The sequence below is a fragment of the Ostrinia nubilalis genome, chromosome Z (genome assembly GCF_963855985.1).
Source record: "Ostrinia nubilalis chromosome Z, ilOstNubi1.1, whole genome shotgun sequence".
Classification (NCBI taxonomy): Eukaryota; Metazoa; Arthropoda; class Insecta; order Lepidoptera; family Crambidae; genus Ostrinia; species Ostrinia nubilalis.
In genome coordinates this window covers 13,582,413-13,597,492 of record NC_087119.1, presented here as the reverse complement: position 1 = coordinate 13,597,492, position 15,080 = coordinate 13,582,413, and the positions used below count along the sequence as shown (strand labels likewise).

Here is a 15,080-nt window from a genome sequence, read left to right as displayed (position 1 = left end):
GGTATAGACGACCCACGCTGAACTGTCCCACCAAACTCAATGACAGGGGGGCGCTACCATCGTTCAACTATATGGTTTCCAACATGGCAAAAATCTGAACCAGCGATCCGGTATTGACGGTGGCGCCCCACTGTCAATGTCATCGACAGGACAGTCCAGTATTTTGGAACTATATCTCGAATTCCGAGGTGAGCTTACTATAATGACTGGACTATCGGTGTGTGTTCACATTGACTCGACTTGGCTAATTTCCGCGCAGTGTAAAAGCAGCAGGCTAATTTCAGCGCAGTGTAAATCCACCATAAACAAAGTAAACTGTCAGTTGGAGATTTTTGACTGAGGTCGGTGCGTGCGGTATTTAATATTTACGATAAAATTAACCTCTCTTGAGACCTGATTAGGGGAATACTTGTCCCCACGGAATCCCTGAAAAAACAATAGTAGAACACCTATGTTCTAGCTAAATAAATTATCACTTGATATTGGCACTAAACAATTAGGAAGAAATATAACCTCGAAATCGTGAGTTTCCAAAACCAAAACCAAGTCATTACAAGAAACACAAGAAGAAGAAGGAGACCTCTCTGTAATTATTAAAACAAATTAAAGTTTTAAAGGTCAAGTGTTGATCCGTTATTTGCTAGAATAAGTTGCCAAAACTATGTCTACTTCGGGGGCAGGTATATGCGTTATCAAAGAAGAATTTGTAGTAAAAAGACCAGATAAGAATACTGTAATTTTAGAAAGTGGTCCTCTTAAGCACAAATTAGATGACGACATTGAATCTGACGCCACTGATCCAAAAAAACCCAAAGGGGACGAAGAACAATGTTTTAAAAGCAAAAATAAAAGTAGAGGTCAAAATAAGGCTAGACCAAAGACTTACAGAGATGACAAGGAGAGCAAACCTTGTCCTACTATTGTGAGTGCTAAATCTGCTGATGAACTAATTCAATGTCAGTTTAATAATTGTAAATTCATGCATAGTCCATTAGATTACCTCAAAGTAAAACCAAAGGATATAACTAACAAGTGCCATCTTTATGATCTACGAGGGAGATGCCCACGAGGGATATCTTGTCGATTTGGATCAAGTCATATTACTCCAGAAGGATTTAATAAAGTCGATGAAGAAAAATTTGCATTATGGAAAGACGACACCAAAAACACACTTCAACAAACTTTACAAATTCAACTTCAAAAAAAGAAATATGATTTGAGTTTCGCAGAGAAATTAGTCAAGATGATGGATACTAGAAATAAACCTAAACATCAAGAAGATGGAAACAATGCAAATACCACTGAACATGATAATGCTAATGAGAATGGCAAAGCCAGTGGGGCCATTACGGATGAAGACATAATTAAGCTTCTGCCAAGAGAGAAAAAACTTATTGATTGGCGTGATAAATTGTACCTCAGCCCTCTTACTACCGTGGGGAACCTACCGTTCAGGAGGATTTGCAAAACATTTGGTGTAGACATCACCTGTGGAGAGATGGCTCTGTGTGAGTCACTTCTCAAAGGAACGAAGCAAGAATGGGCATTAGTTAAAAGACATGAAACAGAAGACTTATTTGGAGCCCAAATATGTGGAAATAATGTTTATCAAATTACAAAAGTTTCCCAATTGCTGCAAGAAAACACTGAGCTAGATTTTATAGATTTGAATGTGGGTTGTCCCATTGACCTAATTTATAAGAAAGGTGGTGGTAGTGGAATGATGCATAGATTGCCAACATTAGAAGCTTCAATCAGATGTGCTTCCAAAATTCTTAGTGTACCTTTCACAGTTAAAATCAGAACAGGAGTATATCAGTCCAAAAAAATTGCTCACACACTTGTCCCTAAGATTTATGAAGCAGGAGCATCCCTCATTACTCTACATGGAAGGTCCAGGGAAGCCAGATATACTAAATCAGCAGACTGGGAATATATTGAAACATGCGCTCAGGCTGCTAAGCCTTGCCCTGTTTTTGGTAATGGTGATATTCTTACTTATGATGACTACATTCAAAGAAGGGAATTGGCACCAACTGTACAAGGTGTGATGATAGGCCGTGGGGCACTTATAAAGCCTTGGATATTTACTGAAATTAAAGAACAAAGACTGTGGGACATCAGTAGCCATGAAAGGTTCGAAATTTTGAAGAAATATACTAATTACGGCTTAGAACACTGGGGCTCTGATACTCAGGGTGTTGAAAATACTAGACGGTTTCTACTGGAGTGGCTTTCATTTTTATACCGATATGTCCCAGTAGGCCTCCTTGAACGGCCACCACAAAAAATCAATGAAAGACCTCCAGTATATTTTGGCCGTGATGATATGGAGACCCTGATGGCTTCCGGAAACTGTGCTGATTGGATTAAAATTAGTGAAATGCTGTTAGGTCCAACCCCAGAAGGATTCCAGTTCCTTCCCAAACACAAAGCCAATTCATATGAGTGAAATATAGATGTCTATTTTTATAGCTGTTTATGTCTATAGCTGTTGTATCTATATTTTGGGATGGAAATATTGAATTTAAATTCAAGGATTTACCTATTGCCTAATTATTATTTATTGTAGACTTAAAACTGTTTTGAAATACTATTTTATTGATATATTTTGTTGCCAAAAATGTAATTTGACAAAAAAAAATCTAAAGGATAAATATAGCCTGGCAATGGGGCACCATAGGTGGCCCCGAGGTTTTAATTAATTAATTACCAAGTTTTTAAAATTAATTATTAAGATTTAAAGTTATTTTAAAGTTTTAAATTATTTTAATAAATAATTTTTATCAAAACACAAAACAGTTTTTTTATTTTTTATGTACCAACCCATCAAGACCATTGAATCTAAATTATTGTGGGATTCGAACCTCGAAGTATAGTTCCAAAATACTGAACTGTCCTATCGATGACATTGACAGCGGGGCGCCACCGTCAATACCGAATCGCTGGTTCCGATTTTTGCCATGTTGGAAACCATATAGTTGAACGATGGTAGCGCCCCCCTGTCATTGAGTTTGGCGGGACAGTTCAGCGTGGGTCATCTATATTATAGTCTATCCAACATAGCTTGATTAGAATGACAGCTGTCATCAAAAGTAACGACATAACTTTGTAGTATAGGTGTACCAGAATCTCATGGCAAATAAAAATATTGGAAAAGTGTGTTTTTCATATGGCAATTGTCTATGGCTTTATTGTCACCTGTCAAAGTAAATCAAGAGATCTGTCAGCCGCTGCAGAAATGTTGTAATCTCTTCATGCCTATTTGTTATTTTTGTGAAAAAGTCGAAAAACCTCAAGCAAATCATATTGTTTTCAATGTGTATTGTAAAATAAGGCATAATTCAAAGTCAATCTTTGATTTTAAAGCGCGTCGTTAAGTTGACAGTAAGTTGGAGTGAAATGTTTTGATATTTTAATAATGTTACAGAAAATTGTATGGTATAGTAGTGAATTTTCGAAAAAAATTCGAAAATCTTTTAGTGTAGCTCTCTTTTTTTTTTCGAAAATAAAGGAATTTTCTTTCAGCAATTTTTTCTATCTACAGTATTAAGAGTACTTTAAGAGTAAAATTCCACTCTGTATAAATGCCTCTTTAACTTGATCATCTATTGAAGAAGAATCAAGAATTGCAAGTAGAGTTCCTAGAAAACGTCTAGTTCTGAATGAAGTGATAAGTTATAAGTATGATACATAATACAATTATTTACAGTAATATACGGTTTACTTATTTTTCAAGACATGTATAAATGTTAAAAACCCGATGTATAACACATTCTTCATACATAATCTAAAATGTATAGGTAGGCATTCGTACTTCATGTTCATTAATATTAAAGTCATAAATAAAAAATTAAACAGTATCAAGATCGTTTAATCCAATTTCCCCAGTATTGCACTCAACAAAGTTTATTTTCCCCATTTGCCATGAGATTCTGGTACACCTATAGCGATCAATGAGAGCTAAATATTGGATGAGAATGTCTCCAACTTCCTCATTGGCCCTAGAGCAATTCCAAGTATACCATCAATAAAAGCCTAATTAGAGTCATCAAACCTCTCAGTCATTCAATTAGAGCCATTAGAACTTCATAACTATGAGTTGTTTTCTATGTGTAAGCTGAGGACACGTGTCTCCAGCTGACACATCTGTATCTTCGTAAATATTTATGCTACGATAATGTATTATACCTCAAAAATTACAGTCGAATCCAAATAGTAGGCTTTCCACTTTTCAAGACTTTAGCTCAAATACTGTTAAAACCACGATCAAAAAACTATGTGCGAGCTGGAGTACCGTGTCTCCAGCTTACACATCTGTATCTTCGTAAATATTTAAGCTACATCAATGTTTTATATCTCATAAATTAAAGTCGAATAAAAAAACCCGACTTCAAATCTTTCAAAGCTTTATTTCGAACCGTTTTCGAACTACGAACCGATACGTATGTGTAAGCTGGTGACACGTAACACACGGTGGATTATTAAAACCGTATAAGTTAGAGTTGCGTTTTAAAGATCAAATAATTCGTTATAATTAAAGTACACACGAGACATAATTTCAAATCTCTAGGCCTCTTAGTTTCAGAATTAAAAGCCAAAAACTATTTTCCCGCCAAATAATTCAAATAATATGGGTCGACTGCGACGTTGCCGTTCCGTGCGTCCACTAGAGCAGTCGAATTTGAACCTAAAAACTAGTACTGTTTGAATCATTTTTATTTGTAGTTTAAATCATTTAATTTCGATTATAAGAATTTTAGACTAGGAGCCGGCTGATTTGTGTATTGAGTACCTAATAACCTATAAAATATTTTGATAATAAGTTTTTATTTTGATCACAATGTTTTATTTAATCGAGGCAAAAACATTGCATCTATACTAATATTATAAATGTGAAAGTAACTTTGTCTTGCTTTCACGCCTAAACCACTGAACCGATTTTGATGAAATTTGGCATAGAGATGGTTGAGTCCCGGGAAAGGACGTAGGATAGATTTTATCCCAGTTTTTGAAATATGATAAAGATTTTCATCATTATCATATCATCTGAAAATTATAAATAACTTGAAAAAATCGAGTGTTCGGGTAGCCCTAGTGATACTCTATCTCTGGGCTTCGGCTTGACAGTACTTTTTGGGAAACCTTGTACAGGTGAACAATGGTGGCGCCCCCTATCAATGTGTTTGGTGGGACAGTTCAGTTTAGTGGGTCTTTTATAGCTGAGACGGTTCATTGTTCAATACAATCAATTCTTTCCTCTCTATTATTTTAGGTGCCTTATGTACGTATAGATTACGCACATTCTTTTTATATGAACGTAAGGGTGGGATTTAGGGGGTCACAAAACCGGTTTTACCGAAACCGAAAAAAAAACTGTATTCAGACATGGCAAAACCAGGTTATTCTTGGAAATATCGGAATTCTTGTTTAAATGAAAGCCCCATAAGTAAAAGTAATCAGTGACATTTATTTTTAACTTCTCAATTATAATCTAATTAAACCTACGCACAACACGTCCGCCATTGCGAGTACGAGAGGACCGGGAATAAGGGTGTCATTTTGACAGCTCCACAGATAAAGTATTTTATCGAATAAGACCGAATGAATGATTATATTCAACACCCCGGCTCAAGATCAAGTCTCAATTTTCTTGGCCAAATTGACTTGAACTTGCAGACAATAAATTTAATCTTTAAATAGCAACACTTGGCATGAGCTGTCACAATGACACTTGACATTTGACATTGACACTAAAATTTTAGGTTATACTATACTTATCTTACGTCTCGATACAAAACAAGTCTGAAATATTCAAAAAATCAATATTAATCAACACAACTCTGATGCTATAATGTGGTTAAAACATAATACAACTAAAATATTAATCGCAAACTAATACAATCCAAGAGATTTACAGAAATAGTTATGTTTAACCTGGCACAAAGACTTTGTAAGTATATCTGCTTTATTTTCATTAGTACACACATATTTCAATGTAATTAAGCCTTTTTTAACAATATCCTTAATAAAATGAACTTTGATATCGATATGTTTCGACCTTTTGCTATTTTCGTAACTTTCTATCATCTTAATTGTACTCTGATTATCTATATATAATGAGCAAATCAAATCTTTATCACAATGCAAATCTTTTAACACTTCTCTAATATATACTGTTTCACTTACAGATAACGATGCTGCGTAGTATTCAGATTCCGCTGTGGACAGTGAGACCGATGATTGCTTCTTGGAACTCCAACTGACCAAGTTGCCTTTGTGGAAGATTGCAACTCCACTCACACTTTTGCGGTCCATTTGCTCGGATCCCCAATCTGAGTCTGAAAAAGCTATTAAATTATTATTTTCTTCTCTTTTATATATTAATCCCATATGTTTTGTTTGTTGCAGGTATCTGAGGATTCTCTTCGCAGCTGTCCATAAAGTTGGTGTTGGGCAGTGCAAGTATCTACTTAAAAACCCAGTGGCATAAGCGATGTCTGGCCTGCTGATAGTAGCCAAGTACATGAGTGAGCCTATGAGCTCTCTGTAAGGGATGTTTTCCATGATTTCTTCGTTTTCATTTATTTTTAGTCCGACTTCCATTGGTGTATTGCAACCCTTGCAATCTTGCATATGAAATTTTAATAAAATCTTTTCAATTATTTGTGTTTGTTTTATTTCTATTTTATCCAGTGTTTGTGTTATTTCCATTCCTAGAAATTTGCTTATATTTCCCATATCTTTAGCTTGAAATTCTTCTTTTAATTTATTTATTATTTTCTGTCCATCTCCAATTACTAGTATGTCATCCACAAATATAAGTATGTATACATTTCTTCCTGAGTACAGACAAAAGTCACTTTGAGATTGCTTTAGTCCATTTTCTGTCAAAAACTGATTTAACTTTTCATTCCAGCATCTGGGAGCTTCTTTTAATCCGTAAAGAGCTTTTCTGAGTTTTAGTACTTTTCCTTGTTTTTTATTTACACCTTCGGGATAATCTATATATATATCTGTATTTAATTCTCCATTTAAAAACGCTGTTGGGATATCTAGTTGTTTGATACTTAGATTTTCTTGAACTGCTTTGTTTATAAATAATCTTATTGTTGTCATTCTTGCTACTGGTGCGTAAACATTCTGAGTGGTTTCTTCTTGAAAGCCTTTAGCCACTAATCTGGCTTTCTTAGTGTTGTCAGATTTTGTACGGAATACCCATTTTGTATCGATTATCTTGTGACCTTTGGGTAATTCACACTCTTCCCATGTGCTCAGCTTTTTATGTGCTTCTAGTTCCTTCTCTATAGCTTCTGACCATCCTTCTTTCTGTATTGCTTCTTTGTAGCTTATAGGATCTTCTGAGATTAATGCATACGCTATATTTGTCATGTCATAGTCATCATATTTCTTAGGAATCTTTACTTGTCTCTTTTCACGATGTAGTTCCTGGCTTTCTTCTGTGCCTTGTACTGGTTCTTCTGTCATATCCATGTTTGTCATATCCGGTGTAATATTCTTAGAGTTTTCTTCTTCTTCACTTTCTTCTATGTGAATAGTATTATGATTCTTTTCTTCTTCATATCTGTAATCTGCCTCATCAAATCTTACATCTCTTGACTCTATTATCTCATTAGTCTTTGGATCCCATAGTCTATAGCCTGATCCACAGTATCCTATCATTCTCATAGGTTTTGCTCTTGGCTCTAATTTGCTAGGCCTTGGAAGTATTAGGCTCCAAGCCTTTGCTCCGAAAACTCTCACTTTATCCAGATTGTTTTTGCCATACCATATTTTTGCTGGTGTGTCACCTTTAAGTGCTTTCGTTGGTGACCTGTTTATTATATAGGCCGCACATCTGATTGCCTCACCCCAGAGATACTTTGGGAGGTTGGTTTCTAATAACATTGCTCTTACTTTGTTTAGTAAAGTTAAGTTCATTCTCTCACAGATAGAGTTCTGCTGTGGAGTGTATGCGCATGTAGTTTCTTGTATAATTCCATGCTCTTCATAGAATGAATGCAGTTCCTCATTTAAAAATTCTCCACCTTGGTCGGTTCTGATTCTTCTAACATTGTTTCCATTATTTTTCATAATCTTTATGTACCTCATAATATAATCCTTGGCTTCATTCTTTGATTGCAGAAGATGTACCTCCAAGAAATGTGAACAGTCATCTATGATGGTTAAGTAGTACCTTTCTCCTTCTAGTGTTACAGGTGTGACTGGCCCACCTATGTCACAGTATACCAATTGACCTATTTTGTGTGTTCTCGGTATAGGATTTTCTGTAAATGGGTTTCTGCCCGCTTTTGCCTCCATGCATACAGTACATTTTTCTTTGGATAAGGGCAAATCCAGGATTTTCATACTACTGTAATTTAAGTGGCCCATTCTTCTATGCCATAGAAGCTCTTGCTCTTCTTTTGTGATCAATCCGTGTGACGCATTTAGATTCAATTTCATTTTAAATAGTTTCCCATCACAGTTTCCTTCAATTTTAATATTACCTTTTCTCATCATGGCTTTTTCTTTGTTAAATATCACTTGAATTCCTTTCTCATTTAGTTTTAATACTGACAGCAGATTGTGTGTTAAGTTTTCTACAATTAAACAATCTTCTATAGTCACTCTGTATCCTTCTTCAGACATTCCAATTAAGTCTCCTTTGTATAAAGCTGTCATAATTCCTCCATTTGCTGCTCTTATATTTATTTGTGAAATCTTCTTTATGTTTGTCATGTATTTTTCATATTTTTTATTTATCAAATGGTAAGTAGATCCTGAGTCTATAACTAGTTGTATATCTTCATCATGTGACATTGTCTCAGCCGGTATAGTTTGTGTGGCTACAAATGATACATTCTTGTCTTTGGTGTTCTGTCTCTCTCCGATATTTGCCGAGGCTCCTCGGTTTCCTCTTCCTCTGCCTCTGTAGTTGCCTCGTCCTCTATAGTTATTGTAATTTCTCTTCGTGCAATTTCTAGCAATATGACCGAGTCCTCCGCAACTGTAGCATTTGAATGTGGTGCTCTGAAATACATATTCTCCTTTTGAATTATTTGTTGCTTTGTTATGAGCCTTCTCTTTCATTTCCACATCAAGTAATTTGCATTTTATAAATTCCACAGTGAGTTCGGTGTTAGACATTTCCAAAGCTGTTACTAAAGGTTGATATACTTTCTCAATACTAAGTAATAATTGACAGACTTTTTCTTTTTCATCTACTTTTGTACCGCTCGCTTCTATGTCTTGTATTATTTTCTCGAACTTATTTAGAAATTCTTGTACATTTTCTTCTTTTCCTATTTTTAGGTTACTGAGCTGGCGTTTTAGGCATAAAGTGCTGAGAGTGCTCTTTCTTTGGAAGACAGATTTCAGCTTCTCAATCATTTCAAATGCTGATTGGGCTCCTTTGACGTACTCCAAGTATTTATCAGGTATTCCTTGTATTATCAAGTTTCGTGCCTTCGCATCATTCTTGTTTGTTTTCTCTTCACTTTTGGTATAAATTGTTTCTTTTATTCCTTTTTCATCGAGTGCCATCTCAATCCTGAAAAGCCAGTTTTCAAAATTTCCACTATCCAATTGTGGCACATTGCTTGTTGTTGCAGACATTGTATATATTTTCTCTGAAATCAAGAGCCTACCCCAAGAGAATTTCTATAACACGTGTGGACCTTTTTTTATGACCACGTTTTTTGATTAAACTTTTTTTTTTTTTACTGCCTATTCTATCCTTTGTCCATCTGACTTACTTATGGGACTGGGCCCATAACCTATCGGAATTCTTGTTTAAATGAAAGCCCCATAAGTAAAAGTAATCAGTGACATTTATTTTTAACTTCTCAATTATAATCTAATTAAACCTACGCACAACACGTCCGCCATTGCGAGTACGAGGGGACCGGGAATAAGGGTGTCATTTTGACAGCTCCACAGATAAAGTATTTTATCGAATAAGACCGAATGAATGATTATATTCAACAGGAAATATAATAGCTAGAATGAAATACTAAAATAACAATCAAAAACGTTTTTATTCAGCTCGATTATTATCACAGATCAATTAACATTTTTAATAATTAAGGTAGATACACTTTACTAGAAATCCGATGATCTACGTTCTTGTCGGGTATCACTAATGAAATAAAATTCCTACTTCATAAAACTAATTAATCAGGTAAATTATTTATCACAGATCGATCAACTTTTAATAACCTAGGTAGGGTAAGGTGGGGCACAATGTTAAATTACCAGAAATAGAAAAAAAAGTGATTGATATCATATTGATTCATAAAGCTGATTCGTACTAACAACTTTCATCTTCGACTCTTATCTTACCAATCAGCCAAAATTCATACAAAGTGTTAAAATTAATTGGAAATCATCAACATTTTGAGTGTCACGTTTCAATTTAAATAATTTGTAAATTGACACTATTAATATTTTTTTACTGAATAACCTGTAAAAGTTAATTCTACAAATTCCGAAAAATCACCTAAAGGTAACCTTTTCATTAGTGTAACCTAAAAGTAACCAAAGCAGTTCAAAAATCACCTAAAAGGTTACAAAAGTAACCTTCTGGCAACACTGTTTCTCAATATTGCAGTCAACTGTCATCTTTTTTTTTTAATACAAGTTTTACGGCTTTGGATATAGATCCTTACGGCCAATTCTGTGCAAATGCTGTACAAAATGCTGTGTTTCGTCTATTTTGTGATGTCTTAGTAGTGATTGTGATTTGTGATGTTAATGTTGTTAATTTTTTTTTTATTTGATTCTTCAACAAAAGAAGAAGAATTCAATGAGGGCTTTCGCGATTGGAAAATCCGCCAGATGGCAATACGTAGACGCGAGGTCCAAATGCTGCGTGATTGGTGGATTTTGACATATCTGTCAATGTCATGCAAAATCTGTTTGTAACCATAGAGCAAAATACAGGGTGGAAACGATAAGTGATCTCACTCGATTATTTCTAAACTATACAAGATATCAATAAACTAGTTATTGATCCTGAAAGTCTTTCATGAGCTCTATCAAACGGTATTAATAATAGGTTACAGAATAAACTGGATCTAACCAAAAATTCAATGTTTCCTTCTTCCATACATTTAGTACTACCACAGTCATGACACTCATCTCTTGACAATATTATAGCAAGTAAAGCCTAAAACCAATGTTTTTCATTAATAATTTAAAATAAGAATACAATTTACGAGTTTATTTTAAGTATTTATTATTAAATTAAAAAAATTACACTTCTAATATTGTGTGTCTGGCATACATTTAGTATGGAAGCTGGAAACATTGAATTTTCAGATAGATCCAGTTTATTCTGTAACTTATTATTGGTACCGTTTGAAAGAGCTCATTAAGCACTTTCAGGATCAGTAACCAGTTTTTTAATATCTTGTATAGTTAAGAAATAATCGAGTGAGATCACTTAACGTTTCCACCCTGTATAGTTGTTGCCCATTTTTGCCACTTGACGTGGCAGAATCGTGGGACTTCACGGTATTTAAATAAAAATTAAAGTGGTTGCGTTTAGAAACGCCACAAATATTTAAGTCTTTGGAAACAAGTTCGTTATTATACTTATATATTAAAATATAATTTTGTTTTACCTAGCTTTTTCTTATTAATAAAATATAGGTTATTAAGTACTCAATACACAAATCAGCCGGCTCCTAGTCTAAAATTCTTATAATCGAAATTAAATGATTTAAACTACAAATAAAAATGATTCAAACAGTACTAGTTTTTAGGTTCAAATTCGACTGCTCTAGTGGACGCACGGAACGGCAACGTCGCAGTCGACCCATATTATTTGAATTATTTGGCGGGAAAATAGTTTTTGGCTTTTAATTCTGAAACTAAGAGGCCTAGAGATTTGAAATTATGTCTCGTGTGTACTTTAATTATAACGAATTATTTGATCTTTAAAACGCAACTCTAACTTATACGGTTTTAATAATCCACCGTGTGTTACGTGTCACCAGCTTACACATACGTATCGGTTCGTAGTTCGAAAACGGTTCGAAATAAAGCTTTGAAAGATTTGAAGTCGGGTTTTTTTATTCGACTTTAATTTATGAGATATAAAACATTGATGTAGCTTAAATATTTACGAAGATACAGATGTGTAAGCTGGAGACACGGTACTCCAGCTCGCACATAGTTTTTTGATCGTGGTTTTAACAGTATTTGAGCTAAAGTCTTGAAAAGTGGAAAGCCTACTATTTGGATTCGACTGTAATTTTTGAGGTATAATACATTATCGTAGCATAAATATTTACGAAGATACAGATGTGTCAGCTGGAGACACGTGTCCTCAGCTTACACATAGAAAACAACTCATAGTTATGAAGTTCTAATGGCTCTAATTGAATGACTGAGAGGTTTGATGACTCTAATTAGGCTTTTATTGATGGTATACTTGGAATTGCTCTAGGGCCAATGAGGAAGTTGGAGACATTCTCATAAATATTGGCGGACAAGAAATAATTCACGTCTGACCTACAAACAATATTTTCGACGACAGTGCTTCCAATAAAAATGATAATTTCGTGTAAATGCAGCGTTAAATTACACCAATAAGTAGTAATTCGAAATTATAAAAATCAAGCTAGAGTATTAACGACGTCTCTACAAGGTTATCTCGATTTACAAAAATGTTAGTGTTGGGACATATCGACAAATGTCATATTAAATTAAAACTATTTTTTAAACATATTTAACAAATTTTTTTTCTAACTAATTTTTTAACATATTTAAGTCAAGTTATACGTTTTTCTAAATGTTCACTATTAAAAACCAAAAAACATTTCATTCTTAAATAATCAAACATCGGAAATCAATCACCGGTAATTTTTTGGGTATTCATAGCACCGTTGCTCTAGAAGAGATGTCCACCGCCCTCTAGCGAGAGGAAAAAACCACTGAAGAACACTGATGATAATGACTACGACTTAGGTTGTACACCCTTGACATGAATTTTAAATTTTACTGTCTTTAAATTTAAATCATAATTGTCATTTTTATGAATAAAGATATATGAAGAAAAATTGGGTGCATTTTTTCATATCATTTTTTCGAAAACTTATCGATACATCTATGTGAACCGTACGAAACATACCCATCACTAGTCACATTCGTTTGACAGCCGTCATTCTAATCAAGCTATATTGGATAGACTATAGTTGAATAAATTAGGTTACGTTCATTTATTTGCATCTTAATATTTGTTAAAGATTGATGGCTACAGTAATGCATTCAAAGATCATATAGTTCCAAAATACTGAACTGTCCTATGCATGACATTGACAGTGGGGCGCCACCGTCAATACCGGATCGCTGGTTCCGATTTTTGCCATATTGGAAACCATAATAGTTGAACGATGGTAGCGCCCCCCTGTCATTGAGTTTGGTGGGACAGTTCAGCGTGGGTCATCTATAAACATAATATGTAACTCATTGGGATTTTTAAATCTGTTACTAGAAATACTTTAGAAATAGCAGCTATTATGTTTTGTCCAGTATTATACATTAAAATACATTTTGGCAGTTTTTATAATTGCACTTAGATTAATAAAGCCTAGATTTTAACCCTTATTCAAATGCGAGCTGGTATGCATTTTTTTTACAAAGTTGAAGTGGATTTTGGGTAATTGTGGGTCACTTATTTCATATTTTTTATCAAAATTAATAAAAAAATAGGGGAAGGGGTAGTTTTTTGGGTGGTAAATAATTTACCATTATCCATTCATGACTACCAATTATTAAATGTTGGTGGTAAAATAGTTACCATTGTCCGTCTTAGTTTGTTTTTGGTTCTTGACTAGTGACTTCCTCTTGGTTCTACCTATATTTTATTAAATATTTTGGGAATGAAAAAATTTTATTGTTTTTATAAAAAATATGTTTGTTAATATTAGTTATTATGCTTACAATTATTATTCTTACCGTGAGTCTGAAACTAACAATTCACTAATTACGTAACGTCAAAACGTTAATATAAAAAAAACTTAAAATTTCTCGAAATATTTATTTAGTTTTATTTGTGCACATACAAAAAACAACAGTTTTTTTTAATATATCATCAAACTTTTGTCATGACGGGATCGGACAGTGGTAAACTATTTACCACTTCTTTAAAATGTCTAAATTATATGAATAAATCAATTGCAGATGCTGCCTATAAGTGAGATTATACAATAAATGTTATAGTTTAGGAATTTGAATCGAAAAAACACATATCAGAATTTTCGTTGAACAAAGTTTCAAAAATACCAAAAACGCGCGCTAAAAACTTGAAATTTTTCACAACAAAACCGTTTGGTTGACTTTGACATTACCTGACAGTGACAAATGACGTTGAAAAGTTGTAAAATGGCATAGAAAAGTAAAAAAATATATTTAAAAATATAAATAAGTGACCACGATATCTTAAAGTATTACCATATCGAATATTAGGATCCTTTTTTAAAAGTAAACGAAGTGGTAATATATCTACCTTTATTTGAATAAGGGTTAAGTAATCGCAATACCTAACCTACCTAGCTACCTAAGAAGGTGGGAATCGAACTCGACCTTTTGCTTGCTAGTCAAACTGCCCTTCTAAATTAATTTAATATTAAGGGTTTAAATATGAAATGCCGTTTCGAATGAGAATTTGACGAAAATTCATTATACCTACCATACAAACACTTGCGATCTTATTTATGGAATTTAGTGGGTAGATTGAGACGCTGTGCTGATGTTTCAGAAGTTGCTCAAAAATGCTGAGCTGATCGCCCGATTCTGAGCCCGCAGTTTTCTTCTTCAGCTTCGTCATTGCAACGCTCAGCTCTGCTTCAGAAACGCAGACCTCCGTCCATAATATATGCCACAAATAATATCACAAACCCAAAATAGTCTTACTGGTAATTTTTTTCTTTTGCAACCGAAATTGAGATGCTCTTGGACTGCGTCTCACCTAAAAATGATGATCAGGGTGAAGGGGGGAATATTTACTTTCATCTTCAGTATACCTACACAGTTTTTACAAAGTTAGCTCTCTAAAAGAGCTTAGGCGTCGG

General features: G+C 34.1%; 1 protein-coding gene across 1 annotated transcript; it reads left to right on the top strand.

The window, feature by feature from the left end:
• The first annotated feature begins 305 nt into the window (after positions 1 to 305).
• LOC135087124 (tRNA-dihydrouridine(47) synthase [NAD(P)(+)]-like) lies at positions 306 to 2,799 on the top strand. Its single transcript, XM_063981965.1, has one exon. It carries the CDS (start codon positions 662 to 664, stop codon positions 2,450 to 2,452), a length of 1,791 nt encoding a protein of 596 aa, XP_063838035.1. The 5' UTR covers positions 306 to 661; the 3' UTR covers positions 2,453 to 2,799.
• Positions 2,800 to 15,080: the final 12,281 nt, after the last annotated feature.